Source organism: Rhipicephalus sanguineus, chromosome 5 (genome assembly GCF_013339695.2).
Source record: "Rhipicephalus sanguineus isolate Rsan-2018 chromosome 5, BIME_Rsan_1.4, whole genome shotgun sequence".
Taxonomy (NCBI): domain Eukaryota; kingdom Metazoa; phylum Arthropoda; class Arachnida; order Ixodida; family Ixodidae; genus Rhipicephalus; species Rhipicephalus sanguineus.
The window spans coordinates 97,822,274-97,848,817 of NC_051180.1; the positions used below are offsets into that span (position 1 = coordinate 97,822,274).

Sequence of the window (26,544 nt, forward strand, 5' to 3'; positions counted from 1 at the left end):
GCAAGGGTCTTTACAATTGCAGATAGCAATGCACTACAGGTACAGAAGCTTGTATGAAAAAAAAAATAATGGCTCGGGTGATAGGCTGCAGTAGATGGGGTAATATGTTGTACAAGCTAAGTGACTAGTAGTCGGCGTCTCTCATATCGGGGGTTTGAGACGCAAAACGTCAACAATTATTTATATATTGACTACTAGTAACCATCCTGTTTAAAAGGTAATAATGGTAACAAATATCATCATCATGATCGTTATAGCATATCAGCAGATGTGAGTGGAAGCTTTCGACTATGTGAATCTCAACTTTTCTACTTTAGTGTGTACGCTGTGCCCTTTCTTCCCTCTTTTATTTCGCTGCCGCAGATGCGTGACTCCGAACAATGTTGGTCTTATTTTTGTCTCCTTCCAAAGAAAGAATCGCGCGCTTTCTGAAAGCTCCCAGACAGTTTGAGTAAGGCAACCCGATCGACGCAGCTGTGTACACAAGCTGAGGTGCCTGCGCTGCGATAGCGTCGACCAAAACAGTGCCTTTTCATCACACTGTTTGGGTAACGCTCTTTGTTACGGGTCATTTAGTGCGCACCTGCTGAAAGCGCTTTTGGGAATGCAAGAAGTGGTTCTCTTTTGATTACGTCAGAAACGCCATCTTCAACACATGGCCTCTACTGGTGGACACACAGAATACTCTCATCATCGGGACTTAGAAGCGATAGTTCCTGGTCGGCACAGATGCTTACAAATTATTTCTTTTTGTTACAAGACGTACTACTCATGTGACTGACAGGTTTTTACTGGAATTCTTTGCGCACCGTGTCTGCGCAATCTGCACTTTCCGTTGAGCGAAATAGTCATAGTTTTCCGCCTATTTTATGCCAAATTAAGGACGAAGGCCTGTCAGTCCTAGTATTTTCAGTTGACCTTACCACGTGCGAGATGATTCTACTCTGTTGCTTGTGAACTTAAGTTGTTCACTTCATCTAACCCAGCAGGCGATAGAAAATTTAAAACGTTTCATGGCCCTTGCGCCAAAAGAACCCCACTAATCATCATCATCGTCAAAATTTAAATTTTTTCCAAGGGAACGGGGGTGGGGGGTAGGGGGGATAACCTTACGGGACTTATGATATCTAAAGCGTAATACAGCCTGTCAGAACTCGTACTAAGCTTTACAATAAAAAAGTCAGAGGGCGCTCAGGACATTATGACTCCCCTAGCCCCCTCCCCGTCTCTATGGATCCGCCCGCAATTTATTCTTGACTATGTTTACCATCTTTTGGTATCCATTCACTCGCGCTAACTGACCTTTCTTAACGTCAGCTAAAAATATCGGCTACCTCTGTTTGTTCTCTAATCCGCTCTGCTCTCTTCCTGTATCTTAATGTTGTGCCTATCAATTTTAGTTCCATCGATCGTGCGTAGTTCTTAATTTCCCGAGTTTCTTTGTTATCCTTCAAGTTTCCGTCCTATATGTTTGTACTGGCACTATACAAATGTACAGTCTGCGCTTTAGCTAGGTAGAGTGGGAAATTTCCTGTCGTGATTCAGGAACGTCTGCCGTAAACTCTTCAGTTGATCTTTGTTCTCCGCTGAAATTCCACTGCATGAGTAGGCTACCCTGTCAATAATTGTCCTAGGTATTGTCACGTAGGTGTTTGCGCCACTGGACACGAAAGTGCGCTGCTAGACGAAGAAGTTGAGGTGTCTCAGGTTTGGTGTTATTCTGTCAACGCTACATAAATTCATTCAGGCAACCGGAAGGATACGCTGCTAGTGGTACCGCCAGTTACATCCAATTCTTTGACCCCCTTCTTTATTTTTGCTAATTTGTTTATATATTATGGTTTATCGAAAGCTTCTGCCCCTTTCACTTTTTTTAAGGAATGTTGTTATAGTTCTTATCTAATTTCTCTCTTTTTTATTTTTTGGCAAGCGTTGTGTAAACCATTTACATTATAAAGTACAGTGTGGCCAATCGCCCTTGTGGGTATGAGCCAAGATCTAGGCGACAAGACAAGACAAGACAAGATCGATGGTGTCTCTCTGGTCATAGTGCATCAACGCTACGCCTCGTGCCTGTTGTAAATATACTGTAAGTATACCCGCAACAATATACGCACCCTTGTACGGACTCTAGAGGTTGATTGCCAATCATGAACCTTTCCTCTTTCGCCAGGCTACTGAGCATTACCTTTGTCTCAGGGGCGTAGGCAGAAATTTTTTTCGGGGGGGGCACCTCCTTGATCTGTAGTGGGGACGAGCAGGCAGATGTGGTCGAGTGTCATTTTCTGCTCTGTATGCTATGGCAAAAAAAAAAATTTCGGGGGGGGGGGGCACGGGCCCAGGTGTGCCCTAACGTGGCTACGCCCCTGCTTTGTCTTTCGCATATTTATATTACAGCAAAAGCTGTTATGGCATCACAACAGCAGCTGATTTTAGCGGCGTAGTTGTTCGTCGTCGTCGCCGGTGTTCGTAACCGCTATAGCACGAAAAGAGAAAGAAAAAAACGAAATTAGAAAAGAATGTCCAGGATTGAATGGGATTTGAACCAGGGCCTCTGCATGGCAGTTGAGTATTCTACCACAGAGCTACGCCGGTGCTTGAAAGTCCTTCGCAAAACGACCCTATACAGGCGTCAGGAAGGGCAAGGAATCGCGTTAGCATATGTAATATAGCGTGGCAGACATATAACAACCAGGCGCCACACAATTCGATCAGCGTAACGAGTAGGTCGTTTATTGCGTCCAACCCATTACAAAGGGCTCAGCCATAATTCTTCATCTTCATCAGCCACGGCATCAACAAAGTGCACATAATGCCTTACACATGTGTAGCGGGTGCCTCGCTTCTCCGCAGAATGATGAATAATGGCATAATGGGTGCTTCCGTAGTTCACCAAAATTATGATGATTTATGGCGTTGTGGGCACCTTGCAGGTGTACTTGTATTAGTTGCGCCAAAGAGTGTACAACAGCCTCTAGAAAGCCCACTCATCCAGCTTTCTCTGTGACTGTGCTGCGTGCACCGCGCAGGCCTGGCGATTTTTTTAGTCGTATTTTAGTACTTTGTGGTATATGTCTTCGACATGTCTTTTAATTTGTGGCCATCATTGGTAAACATCATAGTTTACTAAGATATTCTCCGTTAATCTTTGTCCCTATTTCTTCCCCATCCATTCGTTTGGCCACTTCTTTCAGCAAGCACTCAACAAGATTCTAGAGACACTATGTCTTCATCTGACCCTATTCTGTATTCGTAATTACATTGCTTTTCTTGAGGAGGAGCAAAATATATGTGGAGTCTTAGTAGATATCGGTCGAGGTGTTCATGTGTATTACAAATAATCTTTGGTGACTTAATGGTTCCAAGACAGCTGGTATCTCTACTTAGTCGAATGTATTTTCGTAATTTATGAAAGCTATGTAAGGGAGTTTTGTTGTACTCACCAGATTTCTCAATTATTTGGTTCATCTCATACCTGTGATCCAGCCACAGACCCGAGTGACGTACTGTTTAGGTCGCCCTAACCTGAAGTTCGTTGAGAGAAACCTCCTATAGCAGGATTACTATGAAAAGAGCTGACACAGGGATTAATTAGATCACGTTTGTCTCGCCGAAAAGCACTTTCCGGCTACAATGGTAGAAAGGAGACGGAAGAGAGAGGAGGAGAGGAGAGGTTGAGGAAGGAAAATGCGCAACTTCTGAAACCCTAATTGGGAGCACGGCTCAGCGCCTAAAAGGAGATGGAAGAAAAGTTGGTGGTCTGTCAGGAAAAATTGGCAAGTAGTGATGACTTTGCCCATAGTAGTACGGTGATCTAGACCCTATCGCTACGCATAGAGGACTTCAGGGTGACAGAGGAAAGTGACGAATACCTTCGTGTATATATATATATATATATATATATATATATATACACGAAGGTATTCGTCACTTTCCTCTGTCACCCTGAAGTCCTCTAAGCGTAGCGATAGGGTCTAGATCACCGTACTACTATGGGCAAAGTCATCACTACTTGCCAATTTTTCCTGACAGACCACCAACTTTTCTTCCATCTCCTTTTAGGCGCTGAGCCGTGCTCCCAATTAGGGTTTCAGAAGTTGCGCATTTTATATATATATATATATATATATATATATATATATATATATATATATATATATATATATATATATATATATATATATATATATATATATATATATTGTTAAGCGGTTTATTGGACGTGACTCGGCGACAATTCGCTATGGCGACAGTCAAGGCAAGTTCCGGCACTGAGCGTACCGGAACTGGGACAGTGCGTGTCATCGGGTGCGTCCATAACTTTTGCGTCTTCGAGGGGTTCCACTCTGCCAAGACATTCCCCTCGCACCAACGTAACAATGTATGGAGATGGGTTGTGAACAAAAATAGCGGTAATGCCCTGAGTGACCTGGACGGTCGTGAAAGGTACCAGCAAGCCTCTCCTTGTGCAAACGTGGTCAGATGGCGAAATGAGTGCAATGGTGTCGGAGAGACCGGCGCAGTCGACTGACACAGCCGTCGACGAGTTTGGAGGTATTTTGGTATCGTCTTTGACGAGGATCTTGCTCGATACCGATGAAGAGTCTGCCGGCGTCAGATCTGTGAACGGGGAGAGTTCGATTTCGGCTTGGGCGCAATGAATTACGGCGTCGTGGCGGGAGAGAAAATCCCATCCCAGGATGACGTCGTGAGAGCATGCAGCAATTATAATGAACTCGACATCGTACGGAACGTCCTGAATGACGACGCGAGTTGTGCATATTGCTGTAGGATGAATACTCTGGGAGCTGGCTGTACGGAGAGACATCCCAGAAAGTGGCGTCCTCACTTTTCGTAGTAATCGGCTCAATTTTTGGTCCATAACGGATACGGCGGCTCCAGTGTCGACAAGGGCAGATGCGGGAACACCGTCGACAAACACGTCTATCACGTTCGATGGGCTTCGCTGAGGGCTTTCGCAGTTCGATAGCGTCGCAGCCCTTGCCTCCTGGACTGCGACGACTAGTTTTCCTGGTCGCGTGCGACCGGACGTGGGCGCATCGGCGACAGTGAGCGACGTCGTGGAGACGGAGAGCGCCGAGTAGATGGAGCCTGGCGTGACGTCGGCGACAGAGGCGTAGGTGGGGCGTAAAATGTGCGGTTTGACTGGCTGGTGGCGGGCGACACGACTTGAGGCGGTTGGACGCGATTGCAGTAACGCGCCACGTGGCCTGCGTAACCGCATGCGAAGCATATGGGGCGGTTGTCAGGTGTGCGCCATCGGTTTGCTGGAGCAGGACCCGCCCATGGCGCAAGACGTGATTGACGGGGTGGCGACTGATATGACTGCATCGTTGGCTGCAGTCGTGGCCTCTGCATGACGTCGGCGTAGGTAGCCGGCACAGCCGCTTCGAAGGACTGATGTCTAGCGGCGGCTTCGGCGTAACTGTGTGGGGCTGCCGTAGGTATTACTGGGGACGTCCTGGCGACAACTTGGGCGTAACTGAGTGGTGCAGGAGCTGGATGGTGCTGGTGGTACTCAGGCATGACCTCCGCGATTTCCTGCTCAATCGCTCGACGGAGGGGAGGGAGAAGAGTGGTTGACGGCTGTTGAACGTACTGAGGTTGAGCAAAGTCCAACACAGAGAACTGGCGCGCAATTTCCTCGCGCACGAATGACTTCACCTCTGCCAGCAAGGCGGAGTGGTCGGATATGGTCGACAAGCCAGCGAGCTCGGCGTCGCGGGATGGAGAGCGACGGGTCATCGACCGCTGCCGACGCAGCTCCTCGTAGCTCTGGCAGAGCGTGATGACCTCGGCCACTGTGCTGGGGTTTTTGGCGAGCAGCATCGTGAAGGCATCGTCGTCGATGCCTTTCATAATGTGCCTCATCTTGTCAGATTCCGACATGGTGGCGTCGGCTTTCTTACACAAATCGAGTATGTCTTCAATGTAGCTGGTAAAGGTTTCGCCGGCCTGCTGAGCTCGTTCTCGCAAACGCTGTTCGGCCTGCAGCTTACGAACGGCAGGGCGGCCAAAGACGTTGATGATGGCGGTCTTGAAGTCGGACCACGTCGTAAAATCGGATGCGTGGTGGTTGTACCACAGGCCGGCCACACCCGCGAAGTAGAAAACCAAGTTGGTCAATTTTCCCGCCTCGTCCCATTTATTGGGGACATTCACGCGTTCATAGATCGCGAGCCAGTCCTCCACGTCGGTCCCATCTGCGCCAGTGAAGACTGGGGGGTCGCGAATACGAGGGACACCGGGACATGAGGTCGGTGTAGGCGGAGGCGTCTGCTGGGCGGCGTCTTGAGGCATGGTAGCTGGTAGGGTACGGGATCGAAGCTCCAGAGGCATCGAATGGGAGCACAGCACTCACCACCAATTTGTTAAGCGGTTTATTGGACGGGACTCGGCGACAATTCGCTATGGCGACAGTCAAGGCAAGAGCACGGGCTCCGAGAGCGAGCGGCGTTTATATGAGGACGACCCACTAGGAGCCGCTGGAGAACGCAACCGTTAAACAGTACCAATTGCTTCGCCACAATATATATATATATATATATATATATATATATATATATATAGTTGAAGAAATGAAGGAGCACACTTACGAAAATTGCATATTTTTACTCATTTACGTTTCGGCCGTGCCACGGCCGAAACGTAAATGAGTAAAATTATGCAATTTTCGTAAGTGTGCTCCTTCATTTCTTCAACTACATGTGCACCGGACCTTCAGAACTTTCTTTTGAATTATATATATATATAGATATATATATATATATATATATATATATATATATATATATATATATATAGTTTGTGTAACTCCTTCCAGCCGCTTCACAGCAATGAGCGAATTCGTATATGTGGAAATGGCGTTAGCATTGAATAAGCTAAAATCAGTTATAATCGCTGCACGATAAGAGACTTGTTTCTTTTTTCACACTTTGCTAAGACTGGCTTGCATACTGTGCTGCGCCATTCTGACGAAGGCGGCCTGTTCTTACATTCGTCTGAACAGCTGCGTCTGCGTGACATGTTTGCTGCTGTTGATACAACAATATATGGCGCAACACATTGAAAAGATGAGTAAAAAAAAAAACGCCTCAGTGCAATTGTCTTGCCGTCTAGATGTAGCATAACACAACACGTTTTTATTTTCTCGACTTCACAAATATGGGAGTTACACGTTTTATTGCGCCTACTACGAGCAATACTGCAAAATAAGCTTGCTACAATACAAAGTGCACAATTGCACACGAAGCAATAGAATCAGCAAGGTACAGCTATATACAGGCTTATCTTTTTAGATTCATGTATCCGTAAAGGAGTTTCTAAAGCACCAGTTTTAACATCCAGACCATTTTGGTTGCTCGTTATTCGTAGCTGTCGGGAAGTAGGCCTAGACAAGCACGGACACTAACATAAATAATAAATGTGAAATAAGTGTCTGGTGGCGTGTTACGAATACTCTCACAATTTTCATTTCAATACTGAAAACGCGCTAAAGTATGGCGATTTGCAATGTGCGATTCCTGCTTTTGCGCCATGCTACGGACCTGCCATCACGGCGTCGGATGATCGAAACGTGCGATGGTGGTTAGAAATTCTCACCACCACGAAGAAGATCCAAAAACACTTGAATAGTTAGTATGTAACACAGGGTCGCCATAAATGTGACCCTGTATTCCATGCTGACCTTTAAGTGTCAGCATAAAGGCTTCCGAGGCTCCTGCCTGCTGGGAACCATACTGCTTGTGGCATCAACACTCGCCCCGTCCTTTTCCAATTGTGAAAAAGGATAGTTGCTGCCAGCCACCCTGTCTGTCTGGTGGCCTCTATCAGGCTGTTGCAAAACTATGTTTGCTAATTTCTTGATATTTTTCTGCTATCTTCCTCTCGCGCCCATTTCGTATAAAGCTTTCGTATTTACTCTTGGTCTTAAGCCAAGTACGTCTCGTCTCATTTCGCCGGAAACCAAAAGCGGTAGAACCGCTGCAGTCACGACGCTTCTAAATTCCCAACACTGGCTTCGAACATCGGTGACTGATTGACACTACCTGTATTTCAAGTTAGCATGCTATAATGTTATTCGTGTTATTCATGTATTCGTGTTATTCTCGTTAGCTTTTAGCCGAAGCAATGGACCTGTGTTCAGAACATGTTTAGCAAATTTTGATGCTTTGTAAAGATGTGTAATGTTATGGTGGACTGTTAAGACGGTACAAATATTAATTTTAAAAGAACAACATGAGAACGTAAATGATTCAGCTAAAAGCAATGACTGCCTTTTTCCCTTCTACAATTCCAGGCTGAAACCATATTTTATACCGGATGATTGGCTAAAAGCAGTATTTTCCTTAAAAATGTTATGAACATATATAGCTTACAACATACAAATATAAGGTGGGCAAGGCGAAGCAGGACTGACTGGCGACTAGCTTTTTTTTTTAAGGGAAGGGGGGGCACACGGCTTCGCGCAGGTGCAATACAAGCACGTGAAATGGGACAGTGCGCTAATTAAGTGAACCTCGTGAACACCCTAGGTTGGCACCGAAAAGATTAATTTCAGCTAGGAGTTGCAATACCGACGAGTTCCTTATTGCAGGCAGCAACTCAGTTCTTAACTACAGATATTGCCAAATTCCCCCGAAAATTATGTCTTGATACCAGTAGCGAATATATTGATCGCAGACTCTCGTGGTTTACAGATGAGTGCGTCACAGTCACACATATAGTTTGCGAAAAAAAGTCACAGATGTTATTTGATGAGACTATACACTTGAAACAAGCATATGGCCGAGCAATGATTGCGCGAGAACTAAGTACACTGTGGGAGAATACACACGACAAGCAGAAAGATTTCCTTGAAACACATAACAGGTAAATTCTTGACCACTCTATAATACTTTAGCATGGCGAACATAATGTTTAGATGTAGAATCGCAATAGCCACAGAATTTGACGATATGCTACAGTTTTGCAGGCGTATGCTTGATATAAACCAATTTACTGCCTTTTCATTTGCATACCCTTGCTGTTACTGTACCGCAAATCACGCACTTTCGCTCGCCATTGTTCGTTATCGGTTACGCGTTTTCTGGATCGATGAAACACATACCCACACTTGAGGAGCTGCCAGCCCTGTCTCTTTAAACTTAATATCGTACAGTTGTTAAGTAATACTGTGCTTATTGTTACAAACAGCTCTGTAGAGACATTGAGGCCGACCAACCTCTGGGCTTGGAGCAGCTAGGTGTAGAAATGTGAACTAAGATGCCACTGAAGTGTGAAAAAAGTCGTGACTGGTCCACACTTTAGCTCATCCCCGCATCATTAGCGAAGTCTGCTACTTTCTTTCCAAAAAGCTTCTCAATTTCTTCTAACGTCTTTTGCTTCGTCTCTGGAATAAAAATCCAGAACAGAACGCAACCCACGAGAAGCAAAGCAGCGAATAGCCAATAGGTAGCTGCCGCTCCCAGAAGCAGCTGCAGTCTGAAAAACTCCTTGATGAGGAGGAACGAGTAGGCAAAGGCGAATGATGTGCAGAATCCCGTGGCGAATCCTTTAACACGCAGCGGCAGCATCTCCCCGAGAAGCACCCACGGAAGGTGGGACATACCGACGTTGAACGCAACGAACATCAGTCCCATGGACACGATCGGAAGCCAAGTATACGAGATCGCAAACGTGTCCGGGCTGTGCTGCTTGAGGTAAAATGAGTATCCGAACAGGAACAAGCTCATGCTCGTCCCGAAAGTGGAGACTATAAGAAGAATCTTGCGACCAACGCGGTCCGTTAGGAATGTGGCTATCGCTACCACGGCCACTTGAACGACGCCAATGATTATGCTGCAGTCTTCGGGCGCCATTGACGTGCCCGCCTCGCGGAAGATGTCGTGGGTGTAAACGACGATGACGGTCACCACCGATGACTGCTGCAAAAACATGACCAGCAACAAGCACAAGAATGGCCGGTAGATGTACGGAAGAGCCAGATCCCGCAGGCGGAGGCTTTCGGTTCCGCAAAGGCTTTCTTCGATAGCCGCAAGCTCCTTCTTGCCCTCTGGTCCCTGGTAGAAGAGTAGTGATTCTAGCGCCGCGTCGCGGCGGCCTTTCTGGAGCAGCCAGCGTGGAGACTCCTTGGTCCAGAACAGCAGGACAACCATGAGTATTGTTGGTGCCATGAGAGCGACAGCGAGGTTCTGGTACGTGAGCCACTTGCCGAGGACGTAGGTGGCCAGCATGCCGCAGAAAAGAAAAACATTGCTTCCAGTGTTGAGCAGGCCACGGATGTGCGAAGGGCAGATCTCGGATATGAATACGGGCACTGCGGGCGCCACGATACCGACGGCAACGCCTGTTACGGCACGCCCGGCGAACAACAGAGGGATGGACTTAGCGAAGATGATGAACAACCAGCCAGCCAGGAACCAGCCGCAGGAAACGAAGAGAGTTGTTCGACGACCGGCGATGTTCACGAGTGGCCCTGTAAGAAGAACAAAAAATGCAACAGAAAAATCAAATCACCCTTTCCGCATTCATTCAGGCGCTGAAGTCTACGCTGAATATCTGAAATTTCACTGCTAATTTTCAATGTTTCGATAATTTTCGCTGTCATTGAGAGCATCTACAGATAATTAGAGATCAGAACGAAGCCATTTGATAACCGCTATTCTTGGCATGCTGGGGAAAGAAATTAGTGGTGGAGCATTCGTGCGAGTTGCGACATCTATGTTAGTTTTGTGTAGATTATAATCACAATTTAAATAGTGCTTACTTCACACTTGAGGACAGTCAGAATCAATAGTCAAAACAGTGGTTAATCAACGCAGGACTGCAGTGTACAGGGTCGTTCACATGAAGGTGAAATGCTCCTTTCAGTTAATGGCGATGTAACTTCAACCTTCCCTATATTTCAAGGAGGAAATGTGTCTTATGTGTTACCTAATAATGATGTCGAGAAATAAAGTAGTAGTGTTTTTAACATTAAACTGACCATCAGCCGCTATGACTTCCTGAATACTAATCAGGTGTATAACTGTCGGGCCGTGAGTATCATGCGTCAATAGTGGCTTCAAAAATAAGTGTAGCATATGCAGCGAGGGTCCCCCTGCAGTTGTTTTGACTTTGGGACTACCGCCTCTATAACATCTGTAACAGATTTCTTGTATCGTGAACCTGTATTCGTAAACTTAAAAACTTGATTCTATATAGGACTCAGTTTATGGACATACGCATACATCTGCTGTTTTTAAATTCCAGTTTATCAGATTTTCAGTGAATAAAAAATACTGTTCATACATCGCTCTGTGTGTGAAGCGAAAAGCCCGCACTTCAGTTTAAATCGCGAAAGCGCACTTTGTTCGCTTTTGAAGACGAAACACAAAGATTGAAGACAGCTGTCTGCACAATTAATACCGAGAGTTGCACGTAGAGTTCCGCAGAGGGTACGCCATTCCCAAAGGCCTTGAAGGCACGCTAACAGCACCATAGATAAGCGCGTTCTTGTTTGGCCGATTCCCTGACGTTTGAAATGAAATCTTTATTTCTTTCTTTAGAATTACACAATGAGAGTGGACGTCAGGGTACAAGCTGCCTAAAGCGGCTTGATAAAAACCCCAAGTCTGTTATCAAACTCTGCTTTTCAATTTTTTTTTCGCGCACTTAATTTCACTAGCCGCTTGTGTGTCAATTGCACACCATAGTTGAACACATGCTTCGGAAGATAGCCATAAGCCTTTATCATCTGATCTCCATCTCTCTAGCACTATGACCTTGACTGACCCTGTTGATTTGTTTATCTGTAGCTACATTAGCTACATTAGCACGTTCAATTGGACTCTCTGATATATATATATATATATATATATATATATATATATATATATATATATATATATATATATATATATATATATATATATATATATATATATATTTAAAAAGATCACCAAAATTGAGAGGCCGTGTTTGTCTCCTTGCGTAGTCGTCTCGCTCCTTCAGCAGTTTCTGTTTCAAGTTCTGCATGCATATATCGTGCATCGGTGCTCATGCCGACTTGCCCTTCTAGCAGAGTAAGAATTTGGTCGGGTCTCTGCGATTTTTGTCTGGTTAGTCGCTGTCTCACCCCAGTGACTCGTTTCCACGCACTACTCGTCGTTCTAGCATTCGCGATAATCCCTTTGCGTCATTTAAATTACACATCCTGTCACTCCACACGCTATGCTCGCTTCAGCGCATTTATGTTACTTCTTGCAGACAGTTAGTGCAGATGTAATGGAGGATGCAATTCTCCAGCGTTGCGACCAGGGTGTCGGAACGAAATGTTTTTCGTTTCGGTTTTATTTTCGTTCCACCGCAAAAAGTTCCGTTCCGTTTCTGTTCCGGATCGAAAAAAAATGTTCCGTAACGGTTCGTAACGGTTTCTTTTTGTATGCAAAAATTTGAATTATAGGTAATCATAAAAAAAAACATTGGATTTGTGATGTAGTTACTTGCCCTCCTCTTAAGAAAGTTGGACAAGGGTAAAAACACGTTCTTCAGAGGAGTGGAAGTAACTGTACCATGAGTTCCTGCCAACTAGCACAAACCAGTATTAATTTCAGTCATAGTATTTATTTTCTCAAAAGACAAATACGAATTTTTTAGTGGGCTCAATGCTTTGTGTCAAGTGAATGACCACGATCTCAGAAGCGGCCCGTCATTGAGTGTATTCTCTGGTGTGCGAGACCGCTGTTCTGATAGAAAGATAGCCAGCCTGCGCGGAACACACAGCACTGTCACAGCGAAAGCTGGAAGAGCGGACTTTGTAGAGTCCATTTTAGAGTCTCTTGGGGCAACTAATACAAGCACACATGCAAGGTACCCACTGCGCGATAAATCATCCCAATTTTTCTGAAGTAGCGAAGTTCCCACTATGTCGTTTTTCGTCATTCTTCGGAGAGTCGTGGTACCCGCTACACATCTGTAAGGCATTATGTGCACTTTGTGCTGTGGCTGATGATGATGAAGTATTATGGCTGAGCACTTTGCAGTGGGTGGGAAGCAGGGTTGCGGAATGGGCGCCTCCATTCCATTCCAATTGCATTCCGGGGAATTAGAACTTGTCGCAATTCTATTCCTTTCAATTCCTCGGAATGAAAAAAAACTTTGCCCATTCGGACTCTGGGAATGGCCGGGCAGCTCAATTACATTCCTGCAATTCCTCAACGCAGGAAAGGCATCTTGATAGTTTTATCGAGTTAAGAATGAACACCCCATAAAGCTGATGTTATCATGTGCATTAAGAACTGTAAAAGTACGCAAAACACGCTACCAAGGTCGAGAGATAGTAGCTTGGTGACATATCTCATGGAGTACGACCACCCTACTAATTCCCATAGGGCAGTTCTTCCGCTACCTATAGTATTTGCATGGTCAGCGTGTTTGAACGAATGATGGTGTTTTAATATTGCTTAAACTTAAATGTGTTAATGCTAAAGTGACGACATTGCGTATTTTTTTGCTGACAAAAGTATTGAAAAAGACTAAGCAGTTTTGCCACGCGTCTCTAGCGGTTGTGAATATGAAGAAAACTAAGATTTGGTTAATGGGGAAAAAACCCTCTAGATCTGCTGGTATCAGTTGGAACAGTGCACCGCTCGGGCACCTTGTGCCTTTGCATCGAATACGGAGCGCTGGGCCGCACTGCTCGTCAGCATTCACGCTTGTCAAGCGCGCCTCGCAAGCATGGATGAGATGAGGAGAACTTTCTGTGTTCGCCTGTGCACAAGTATGCAATGTCTTCCTTGTCGCAAAGGTTATTTACGTTCGTCAGGTACTAAACTGCTCGTGAGATTAAGATCAGGCTGTGCATAGAGTATTCGCCACTTTCGTGTGGGGGTATCAACGGGAACCAACGCGCAGAAATAACCTTCGTATCTGCTCGGATAATGCATTTGGATCTACGCTAGCTTATGCCTCGCTTTGTAGTAGGCGCGTTGCTTGAAAATGTACCGTGCTTGTAATTAGCCAAGCCATTTTAAAAATGCTGCTTTATTGTTAATTTCGAGGCTCTGACTTACTAATGTTACAAATTTCAAAAACAGGACGTAGACGAAAACATGCTCTATTTTCGGAAAAAGACGTAATTCATTCCCATTCCATTCCGTGTAAAAGGCGCTTAATTCCATTCTCATTCATTTCCTCCAAGCGTTGTCCCCATTCCATTCCGGGGTCGCGAAAAAGGGGAATGATTCCGGAGTCATTCCAGTTCTGGTGGGGCAACTCCGCAACACTGGTGGGAAGCATCAAAGCACACACTCTTTGCGCTATTAGCATTGTATCATGACTGGAGTTTATTTTCGTCTTCTGCCACTCTATATTACATATGTTAACGCGATTCCTTGCCCGACATGACGCCTGTAAAGAGTGTTTTTGTGAAGGAGTTACAAGCACCAGCGTGGCACTCTGGTGGAAGACCCGACTGCCACGCAGAGGGCGCGGGTTAAAATCAAATCCGATCCTATAGTCGGTGACAAGCTAAGAATAAAAAGTAAACTATACCGCTGTCCATTTGTACTATGCGCGTCCAACTACGGCCGATCTTTACATTGACGTAACAGTTAAGACGAACCAATCAAAAATGCAACATGGCGCCGTTCGCGACGAGAGGCGAGGTACCAGAGGCACCGCTGCACCGACAACGAGATCCGTCATTTCGAATTTCCTGCGGTGTTTGTTTCTTCCAGAAGATGCTATTTCCTACTGTTATTCGCACGTACCCAGCATCGTCCTCGCCGGTCGTCATCCGATGCAATAGAAGCCTGTGACTGTGCCGCGTTGGAAGTGCACCGAAGTGGCAGCAGCTCGGAATGTTTTACAACGCTTTAGCGCGTTCCGTCGTTTCGGCAGCGTCAAGTTGCAACACGGCGTGTGTTCCCTCCATCGCTCGGATACATCAAGCATATCGCCTGAGGGTCACCATATCGGCGATTGTCGTCGCGTTCATTCGTGTGCAGTGAGGTGAAAGTGAAGTCGGAATGTGCGCGTCTGTGTACGGTTTGCCGCCCGCAAAATCCATGGCATTAGCGTTGCCACATGTGCGCGTGTGTGTTGCTTGGAGCTCGCCAGGCACGTAGGCAAGGGGGGGGGGGCCCGGGGGGCCCGGGCCCCCCCCCGAAATTCGTCCAACCTTCTATATTTCCGGGCAACTTTTTCTTCTTTTTGCCATGGAAAGACTTTCTTTCGAACAATTAGGCCTCGGGCCACCCCCGGAAAAAATTCCTGGCTACGTGCCTGGAGCTCGCGACATGGGAATCTTGGTGATCTATTGTGATATGCGCCGTGCTGTGCGCCTATATAAACGACGTATGTGCGGACGAAGCGTGAGAGAAAGAAAGCGACCAACATAACCCGTTAGCGCAACACAATGCGAAAGTAAACAAACCAGGTGTGGAGTATATGCAGTGGTGTGTGCATTATAAGAAAATAATTGTGGTCATCTGATGCGTTTGTGATTATGTGACGTGTGCCTATTGGCGCAGTTGCGTCGTATCAACGGAATTTAGTTCCACCAGCCCAGAATCATGTGCTAGGTTGAAGTGCCCGTCGCGTAAGTATCGCGCTCGATGCACGAACGCCTTGCAATGAGAAACGCCGTGCGAGGCAATCGTTGTTTACGAACCGTGAAATGATGCGCTCGCTGTGACACGTCGATTGCATGGATCGTGATCGTAAGTGAAGTGACGCCGCTAAAACTAGTATTCAGTGAAAAGAAAAGCGTTTGTTTTTAATGGCGTTGCATCATATTTCACATTATCATATTTGGAATCCGTGTTTTTGTCTAACGTGCGTTTTTTAGCATTTCGCGTGTATTGTGGGCATGTATTACGCAGTGATAATTTGTTTATATTAAACTCGTGAAGCTTATAATGCATAGACCCTTTTTTAAGCGCTTATCCCTTGTTCTGAAGCCTCACCCCCTCACTATGCTTCACGAACAAATGAGGAGGGGGAAGCAGGAGAGCTCGGGCTTGACAATGTACGAAAGGAATGTACTTACTGATTGTGTCCGCCGAGATTACCTATGTAGACATGTGTATGTTTCGCTTTTTTTTTCTTCGAGGATGCACGCGCTTTTTCTATGTCCGAGTGTATATTTGTCATCTTTTGGCCTCCTGATTTTTTCATTTCTAGATTTTTTCTTATTTATTTTTTTGTCGCTCTACCTGCACGGAGGACGATGCTTAGAAGTGCATCAAAATCTCGTAAATTCTTCCTTGATAAAGATCGGTCTCCGATCGAAACGTTGACAAATAAACTTTCTTTTGAGAAGCGTGTATCCTTTTCCTGTTTTTCTTACGGCAACCGATGACAGCCTCTTTACAATCTACGTAAATATATATCTACCTTCGCACAGACACACACATATATAGAAGGTAGGGGCCCCTCTTCTAGCAAAAGTGGGTGCCCCTGCTGTAATGCCCACTGGGGTGACGCAGTTATGTCATAAATAAGTAATAAATTAACTAAAAACTTGAACGTTCAAGGGCTTAAGGGGTAATGGCAGTTCCAGTGCAAGTTGTCGAAGCGAGAAACAATTCCACGTAAAGCTTTTAGTCAATGCCAATTTAGCCGCGTGCACCTCCTTGGCGTGAACGGCAACGCACGCAATGGCCCCCACAGTTAAACGTCATGTGTGCAACATGCTTTTATTTCGATGAAGCAAGACGTCAATAAAGCCTTGGCGTCTTCCTAAACACGATTACAAGCACGGCGACTAGAGACGCAAATGCGGTATTTACGGCAACACAAGAGTCGAAATTCACAAAGGCGGTCTCAGACCACTTCGCCATACTTCGCTTTGAGTCACAGTCGCCATAGTTACAGCAGGCAGTGAAGAAAACTGGCGGCGAGAGTTTCGCAAAAAAAATTACAAGCGACCTTATTAAACGTGATAAATGTCCCTGTTTGTTCTGTTAAACCGTAAAATAATTATTCCTTTATTTTAAGTTTTATGTTAAATCTAGCATTCTTTGTTTTAATACCATATTAGGTACTGCTCAGAAACATCGCCTTTGAGATTTGCATTACTTTTTCGTGTAGACTCCGAGATGAAGGCGGCGGGGGTGCGATTTAAACAACACAAATATTGTTATGCTGACGGTGAACTCCGTGCCTTCACAATTTATTTTATCTAGCTTTGCTTTCTTTATTTCAATATCAGTGCAGTATTTGCAAAATAAGGTTTATATAAGTGAAAAGTATTGCCACTGTTTAGGAACTACTTCGTTTGTAGCGCGGAGGCATGCAAAATATGAGCAATGCGGCCTCGTGGGCGGAGCTTATATTTATTCTTAGGTTGTCACCGACTATAGAAATTTCTTTCTCATTTAATTTTTAGGGGCGTAGCTCCTCTTAGTCTAACCTTGTCACGTCTCCGTTGTCCGGCGTATCTCCCGGCAGCCGGCAGTAAACGGCAGTATCTGTCCGGTGGTGGTGGTGGTGGTGTGCGGCGTGACCACCCTTACTGCGCATGCGCATACCCTCTCCACACACCCCCTCACCATTCCCCATGTCCTCTACCCTCTCCCCTTTCCCTCTCCACTCACCCTCTCCCCTTCCCCTCTCCCATAGCCAGTCTTAAAAACGGAGGGGGCGTGCACACATGAAGGCTCCCTAAAGACAATGCGCTGCGACAGTACGTGATATGTATCGCCCTCTCCTCTCCTACGCTTCCCCCTCTTTCTCCTCCCCTACGGTCCCCCCCCCCCTATCTTGCCTCGCGGCGCAGCGGCGCCGACGCAGCCAGCGTCGCGAGGCAGCGTCGCGGCAGCGTCTTGATTGAAAAAACCGACCGCTCGCGCTGCACAACCGTTCACAGACCACCCCGCATATATAGGCACTGGATTTTGACCTCCAAGGTAGTGCGTGTGTGCGATTTCTCCTGTGCGTGATTAAACAATGAAAATTCACAGCGTACATGTAAAATTAAAGTGAGCTGCAAGTCGTCATAACTCTCATCCAACCTTTAGTATAAACGCGCCCGATCTCACGTCGGTGACGATGTACTGGGCAGAATTCACGGAAGATTCACGCTTTACCGATGAACCTCCACAGCTTCGCCCACTCATCATCATTCACTCCGTGGATATGCTGTGATTTTTTCTTTTATCACGCGATAGCGGTCACGGACACCGGCGGCGGCGGACAACTATGGTGCCAAAGTCAGCTGTTGTGATCTCAGAACAGCTTGCGCTGTTACAAACTTCAGCGACGACGATGCCCTCTCCACATTGGCCTGCGTGACAGGCGCGCGAAAGTCCACTTGCGTTAATATAAGCATCTGTGGTTGCCACTGTTTTCGTTTTTCCCACGATTTCAACATATCTTTGCTTTGGAATTCTTGCCTGAGGTACACGCTAATACTGTACCCTGAGATATGCATAACTGCTCACGTTGCATGAGCTCAGTTGTTCCGGACTGCAAAGTTTTCTCGTGAACCGAAAAACGATTGAAAAAATTTCGGTTTTACTCCGGAACGAAATAATAGATAAAGTTACGGTTACGTTTTCGTTCCGGTAAAAAATATCGTTTTTTTCGTTTTTCGTTTTCGGTTTTCGTTCCGTTCCGACACCCTGGTTGCGACTACTGATGCGGACTTTACGCAGCCCTCTCCGTCTGTAGTGCGGGCTTTCACACTGCGTTCTTGCTGAACACGGTGAACACTGAAGTTTTCTCACTGAACCTTTAGTGAATATTATGCGCAATAATGCAACCGGCTATTCTACGCAGAAAATACCTCGCAGTGCGCTATAGCAACAGGTTAACAGCAGTAAGAACTCTACTATGCCACTAAAGTCACATTTCAGAGGAAATGTTGCGGATATCAAGGCGCAGCAACGGTACCTAGAGGGGAGATTACATCACACAGCTGGAGGACCGGGATACAATTTCCGCAAAGTGTGTTCACAGCAGTCACTGTTGAAAACGGATGCATCAAGTAGCGGCCGTTGAAGTAGCGCTACAGTTTCACGTCGCTGTCTTCAATGACTGGCCGCTATTTACACCAAGTGAAAATTGTTTGAATTCATAATGTAATTCCACACTTGCGGAAGTTTTCCTTGATATGTTGGCGCGACTGCCCACAGAACGGGCGGCATTTTTGAAATTGCGTTTAACAAAAAAATTGTTGCACGAAATAAAGAAAAAAAGAAAAGAAGAAAACCATGCAACACTAATAAAAAGAAAAACTGCTTCACATTTCATACGCTGTTTAATTTTACTGCTAAAGCAGGCAAAAACTTTAAACTGTTTGCAATGTTCCGCAAACCATCGCTTACAGTGCCTCGTCCTCGTCATTGCCTTGGCGAGTTCATAATGCACAAACAGCGCGCAGTTTACGAAGACGGGCAGAAGGAATACGAGAGACAAAGCTGAATAACAACTCGTAGTGACGCAACAACTCCTACACTTGTTATTCTAGTGAGTTCGTTAAGTCGCGTAGTTTCGTCTGCTGCCTTCCCTGTCGCCATTTAGGGAAGGAAATATTTATCCCGACAACCGCCACTTCAGGTCACAATGCTGTGACGGAGCGAGGCCTACTAATCATTTACGTAATGCTCAGCATTAACACCTGATAATTTGCTCGAGGTATTTTGCAGCGCGCAGAGCTCGAGACTTGTAGCATATGCGCGTGTATTTTAGGAATGATGTTATTGACGAAGGCAACAGCGTACGAATTGCCAGTAAGGTCTTTCTGAAAATATGACTTGTGCGCTGCTGCTCTTGTGGCAGCAAATAGGCCTGTTTATCGCAGCACTTTATAGCTTTCTCTAACGACGTATATATCACTCTTTGATGTAACCGCTCAGTGTTATTGGAAAGTGAAGCGGACATTTGTTGCGGCACGCGCTAACATAGCTCTCCTGGCTAGGTGCTTATTTTTGCATTTGTGTCAAGTGATCGGGCGGCCTTGACCTGTTGCTCCTGCCGCGAATGGGCACTCCAAAAAGGAGCTGTTGCACTGCCTCTCCTTGATTAGAGATTTCTACGCGCCAAGTACTTGACCTTACGATAGGAGCAGAATGTTCCTCCGGATCCGTCTGGCAGGATGTGAAAGATTGCATTGTGCCCGCTTTTGGCAATGCGCATAGGAGGCCGGTTGAACGGCAAGGTTCGCTGCGTTTGTCACTGTATCAGCAGGCATTATGTGCTGCTCTCAGAGTCACTTCGATTGTCAATACGGTATATATCTGCATGAGACTTGTTTCTGAAAGGCAACAAATTTAGGGGCGAGGTAGTGGCTTATCTAGCTACGCCTAATCGTGGCAACTCCAGGAAGCAGTTTTCGCATTAGATGAGACGTACTGTCGTGGAACGAAACAATTTAATTCATAACTGATCAAAAGGAGATCTAGGAGAAGTAGGCCTAAAGATATAGTAAGGCACCACGTTGATGTTGTGCTGTATGATTGCTTTGCTAATTATATTGAAATGCATCTGCTTACGTGATGTACCACAAGCTTTAAAACAACCTGCGAGACATTTTCTTGTAAATAAACAAAACATTACCCATAACAAGAACCTTTGCGCACGTACCTTCTGTCACAGTCTTGTTTTATATTTCTAATGCTGTGTGGCTGAGTTCATGTCATTTTCCTGAACCAAACGCTAGCCATGCGATGAAGTTAGAACTACAAAGTCTTTTCTGATAGAAATCAAAAACACCTTTTCACCTTTACTTCTTGCTCTCGCATAACACACTGCACTGACTCTGATGTAGTGCGTGGGAATTGCGTCAGCGACGAACAGAACAAGCTGACGTTTTCGCAGACCATAGTTGAAGTTAGTTCCTCAAACAAACTATCTCACGTAATGCATAAAATTGCAGACAGGGAACAAGAAAAATGCAAGAACATTTCATCGTGCGCGAACTCCTACTTAAGTGAAAAATACTTATCTGTAAGTTAGAGAGTCGGCCAGTCGAGAACTAGCAAAACCAAATATCACAGTCTGCTTAAGAACGAAAAACTTCGCTCGCTTAATGCACTCAATACACTGAATACATGTATTGCACTTATAGAGGGTTTGACAGCTCGCGGTGACAAGCACAGCCACTAGGTGACACGTCTGAATACAACGTTGCATAGGGCAACACATGAAGGTGAAGAGCAACTATAGAAGCAAACTATGCTGTATGCAAAAGTGTCCACAGAACCACACACACGCGCTTAAAAGCTATCGTGATTTCTCATAACCTGGAAAAATGTTCCCCTTGTAACTGCTCGTTTTTTTATCTGCAGGTGTACTCTCACTATATGATATAAAAATCTGCAGTGCCGCGAACGTCGTGAAACAAACAGAATTCCTCGAATACTAAGTGTCTCGTCGGGTCATTGCATCGCACAGCTTCGTTTATACTAGGATAAAAAGTTCAAGAGAAGACGGAGGCTCAAAGCGATGAGAAATCCTTGAACATGAATTTCGCAGAGAGCAAACGTTTCGACAAGTGGACTTGTCTTCTGCAAGGCAACAGCCCTGAAGAGGACAAGTTTCCTTGTCTAAGCGTTTGCTCCCTGTAACGTTCCATGTCCAATGATTTCTCAGTACTACATTCCTGGCATTCTTTACAGCGGTCACGAGAGACTAATTTGCCGGTGGGCAGCTTCATTGCAGAGAAAGCATGCAATCGCGCTTGCGAATATTTGTGTGAAGGAGGTTGCTATCGCTTAAGCCCTAAACGAGGGCTGCGGATCACCCGCTGTCAGCGGCACTGCCCGGTTACAACTGCGCTTTGTTTCTTTGGCTCGCTTATTCATTTACGAATGACAAAGGCAGCAAAAAAGATAAGGTCCCTCGGAATGCTTTAATATACGTCAAGGCCATTCACCTGACGCTGAAACTGCGACTTTCACTGTATTTCGAAGGTGAGCTTCTTCCTAGTAATTCTTTCGAGAAAACTTTTTTGAAGTAATTGAACAGCATTAATAAAATGATAAGGAAAGAGATATTGTGTCGTTGAACGAAAAAACAGGGTTCGAAAAAAAAAAAACGCCAGGCCTGCGCTGAAACCGCAGCACAGTCACAGCGAAAGCTGGAAGAGCGGCGTTTCTAGAGACCGTTAAGCTCTCTTGGGGCTACAATACAAGTACACTAGAAAGGTACCCACTGCGCCATAAATCACAATTTTTGTGAAGTTTGGAAGCACCTACTAAGCCATTATTCGTTATTCTGCGGAGAAGCTAGGCACCAGCTACACGTCTGTAAGGCATTATGTGCACTTTGTTGACGCGACGACTGATGACGATGAAGAATTATGGCTCAGCCCTTTGTAATGGGTTGGAATCTTTAAACGGCCCACCAGCTATGTAATTTGCATTGGGTGACGCCCGGTCGCTATTTCCCTCTCCCATCATGCTGTATAACATACATTGATGTGGGAGAGAGACGGGGGGGGGGGAGAAGAACTTTACTGAGACCCCGAGGATATGAATCATGCGCTTATGGGCTTCCTTGGCAACCAATACAAGTGCGCTTGCGAGGAACCCACTACGCTATAAATCATTGTAATTTTACTGAGACCCCGAGGAAGTGGATCATGCGCTTATGGGCTTCCTTCGCAACCAATACAAGTGCACTTGCGAGGAACCCACTACGCTATAAATCATTTTAATTTTTGAGAAGTAGGGCAGCAGGCACTGTGCCATTTTTCGTCATTCTACAGAGAGCGTTGGTACCTGCTAAACGCATGTAAGGCATTATGCGCACTTTGTTGATGTTGTGCCTGATGACGATGAAGAATTATGGCACAGCCCTTTGTAATGGGTTGGAAGCATTCAACAACCTACTCGTTGCGCAATTCGCATTGTGTGACGCCTGGTTACAGAATTCGCGTTGTGTGACGCTTGGTGCTTATTTTACTCTTCTACCACGCTATATTGCATATGATAATGAGGTTCCTTCCCTGACATGAAGCCCGTATAGGATCTTTTTGCAAAGCAGTTTCAAGCACCGGCATGGCTCAGAGGTTGAATACTGGGGTCCCACGCAGAGGGCCCAGGTTCGAGCCTCCATCCTGGAATTTTTTTCTTATTTCGTTTTTTTTCTTATTTCGAGCGATACTGGTTACGGACACCGGCGGCGGCGGCGGCGGACAACTACGGCGCCAAAAACGGCCGGTGAAATGATCTCATAACAGCTTTCGCTGTAAAAAGCGATGTATACGGGCGCCTGTTCTATCCACATTTTTTGTTACTGGCCTGTTTCCCACTCAAGAACACTACATAATGACCCAACTGGTCTAACAGTCAACGCTTTGGGTGGATATTGGAAGAGTCTTGTTTGCAAAGCTGAACATCACTCTTCAGCGTGCTTCTCGTAAACATCGTTAGTAATCAATTTCATAGTATCAAGTATGCAAGATATTTTTTTCTGTTGAAGCAGAAGAAATTAACATTACCCTGGTAATGAGTCTGTGTCAGATATGGCATTACCGCCGACGCCGGGATGAAGGACGCAAAGGATCAAGGAACAAGCGCTGAACACGTGTGCAGTGTATCTAAGTGGCTCGTCTCCACTGCTTAAAGAGCAATTACGGGTTTTTACGTGATTATGACCAAGACATGATTAATAATTTATTAGGCACGCTGTAGTGGGCATATCGGATTCATTTCGACAACCCAGGATTCATTACCATGCATCTGAATTTACAGGCACAAGGGCGGTTGTCTATCGACTACGCCATTAGCTACATTGTCTTGAAAAGGCAGATTTCCACACAAAACGATCCGGCAGGCCTTAAGAACTTTGAATGCCCTGAGAGTAACGCTGCTTTGGAAACCTCTTCTGCAAGCAGCCGTTTCTTATAATTTCATCTGTGTTTTGCGTCGTAGAAGTGAATATGTTACACTGGGGAACGGTAATAATAATATGTGGGTTTAACCTCCCAAAACCACGGTATGATTATGAGGGACGCCGTAGTGGAGGGCTCCGCAAATTTCGACCACGTGGGGTTCTTTAACGTGCACCTAAATCTAAGTACACGGGCCTCAAACATTTTCACCTCCATCGAAAATGCAGCCGCCGCGGCCAGGATTCGTTCCCGCGACCTTCGAGTCAGTAGTCGAGCGCCATAACCACTAGACCATCGAAGCGGGGCGTAAACTGGGGAAGGTTAAGAAATTTTAATCATAATAATTTCTGTTGTTTTACGTGCCAAAACCACGATATGATTATGAAGCACGCCATTGTGGAGGGCTCCGGAAATTTCGACAACCTGCGTTTCTTTAACGTGCATCTAAATCTGAGTACACGGGCCTCTAGTATTTCGCTTTCATCGTAATACGACTGCCGCGGCCAGGATCAAACCCGTGCCCTTCGGGTCAGCAGCCGAGTACAGTAACCACTGTACCAACGCGGAGGCTCATAATTTGATAATTACAAACTTAATATCCATGTTTATTTCGAAAAGTTGAAGTAAACTATCGCAACGCTCTCGTGCCGCGTTATCATACTTAAAACGACCCTGCAGACTGATATTACGGGTGCCATATTATTCGCTACTTTTCTTGATTATGTGCGTGGCATGATGCCGTTAAAAATGTTTTTCTTTTAGCAACAAAGCGTAACGCCAGAAAAAAAGGAAATTTTGCACTTAGCAGGCAGTCACTCGACTGCCTTCACTTTGCAGGAATTACCTCCTAGCAGTCCACCGAAAATGGAACCAAATTTGACGAGCGAGCCGAACCAGGCGCTGTCATCGATGGTAAAGTTCATCTTAGGCCGCAAGTCGGGGAGCGCCGGTGAAGAATAGGTGAGGGAGAAGCCGAGTGCCATGGTGCCCAGGTAGGCTGCAAACACTGCAAGGTACAGCGGCCGTCTTGCAGAAACAACTTGTCTTTTGGCGATCGACGGAGCATCGACCTCCCCCGGTGGTGCGAAGTCATCTGTCGGCTTGATGGGAACTGTGAAATGGTGTGGATTCGAGATTCAGTCATCAAATCAGCCAATCGAAATGAATATTGACAGTCAATTTAGCTAACGCTAACTAGAGCACGGGCGATGGACTATGCTTTCAGGAGACACCGATTAAATTAATATGCAATCGACTGAGATCCTCAGTCGATTGCATGTTACTTACTATTACGTGTTTTCTTTCGGTCACCTAAACATCCCTATTGATTCTGCATGCTGAGACTTCGTCACCGAAGTGGTCATTCACATTGAGTGCCATTTATTCACTTCATTTCACTCTGAAATGTGATTGACTATTAATTCACATTTATTTCACTTGCATGTACTTACTACATCAACTTCAATTCTTATTTGATTTACTTGTATACCCTTACTTTAATTCACACTCGAACTTTCGATTTCTTTTCATATATTAGTGGTATGCGCCATCAAACTATCAACGAAAAAATATTCAAAATCAGCCGTTCGCTCAAGCAACCGTGAGATCACTTTCGCTAGTGCTTATTGTGATTTGGAAGTTTTCAAATTTAATAGGCCTCATTTAAACGTCGCGAGGTACTCACAACGCGACAAACCCTCTCGCAGCGACTGAACTATGCTCGCGAACACAGCTAGACTTTCGTGCTTCACCCATGATGCCCGTTTGCGTTGAAATACTGTTGCGGCTGAAGGCTCGTTTGATATTTTTTTTACTAATTGAGTAAAAAATAAGTAGCAGGGCTCTGCATGATTTGATTCATCTCATGGGTTTTGTCGCGAGTTTCGCACATGATGTTTGAGATGTGAAATAAAAAGACGGCAAAAAAATGAGGGGTGCAGGTATAAGGAAAACTGCTTCAGCGATAGATTGCTGCGTATAGGGACAAGAGTTGTATAAGTTTACTTGTGCTAGTCCTTGGGTGGAGCTGCTCTAACTGGAGAAGCCAGCTAAGAGCGATCTGGTTAATACGACGGTAGACAGTCCGGAAGCAAGCACTTCTTGTGCTAGACGTGCGCACTGGGGTCACTGAAAGTGTCTAGTGATGCGATATATGAGCACTATCAATCAGACGCCTAATTTACAAGTCTCTTAGTTCGTAAGTGCTCACTGTCATTGGCTAACAGGTTTTGCTAATAGTATGCCCAGCGTAACGAATGGCATAAAAATTATCTTACGAACAACTCTAGCGTAAGTACATTTTGTGAATACGGGACCAGATAGAGAGGCAAAGCTTTTTCGGCACACGTTGCGGGTGTTTGCATTAAGCACACGATCTCCACAGCGTCCTCAGTAATTTAGAGGAGTTATTTTTCCTCACCTTTTTGGAAGTTCACGCCCACGTAGTCCGTCACGCAAGAAGGCTTGCGACATTTTTCGAAACTCCCCATTGCGGATATCCGATTTCTCCGCAAGCACGCGCTGACACGTTAGCACATGGAATAAACTACCGCTTTCTTGATCGGCCAAGTGTCTCCGATTTCTTCAGCGACTATACTGGCTATACAGATTTTCCCCGTGGTAAAGGTGCATCGCGCCCCGCACCTCTCCAGTCAAGGAGCATCGAATCGTACGTAAGAAGCATGCTTATCTCAGCACTG

At 45.5% G+C, this 26,544-nt stretch overlaps 1 protein-coding gene across 1 annotated transcript; it reads right to left on the bottom strand.

The window, feature by feature from the left end:
* Positions 1-8,580: 8,580 nt before the first annotated feature.
* LOC119394052 (facilitated trehalose transporter Tret1) lies at positions 8,581-24,899 on the bottom strand. Its single transcript, XM_037661273.2, has 2 exons — positions 24,690-24,899; positions 8,581-10,498 (listed from the first exon to the last, which is right to left on the bottom strand). Exons 1-2 carry the CDS (start codon positions 24,826-24,828, stop codon positions 9,327-9,329), a joined length of 1,311 nt encoding a protein of 436 aa, XP_037517201.1. The 5' UTR covers positions 24,829-24,899; the 3' UTR covers positions 8,581-9,326.
* Positions 24,900-26,544: the final 1,645 nt, after the last annotated feature.

Coding starts and splice junctions, on each gene's coding strand:
- LOC119394052 (XM_037661273.2), bottom strand. CDS start 24,828: ATGGCACTCGGCTTCTCCCTCACCTATTCTTCACCGGCGCTCCCCGAC. Junction 10,499..24,689: donor TTTCGGTGGACTGCTAGGAG/GTAATTCCTGCA, acceptor TTCTTCTTACAG/GGCCACTCGTGAACATCGCC.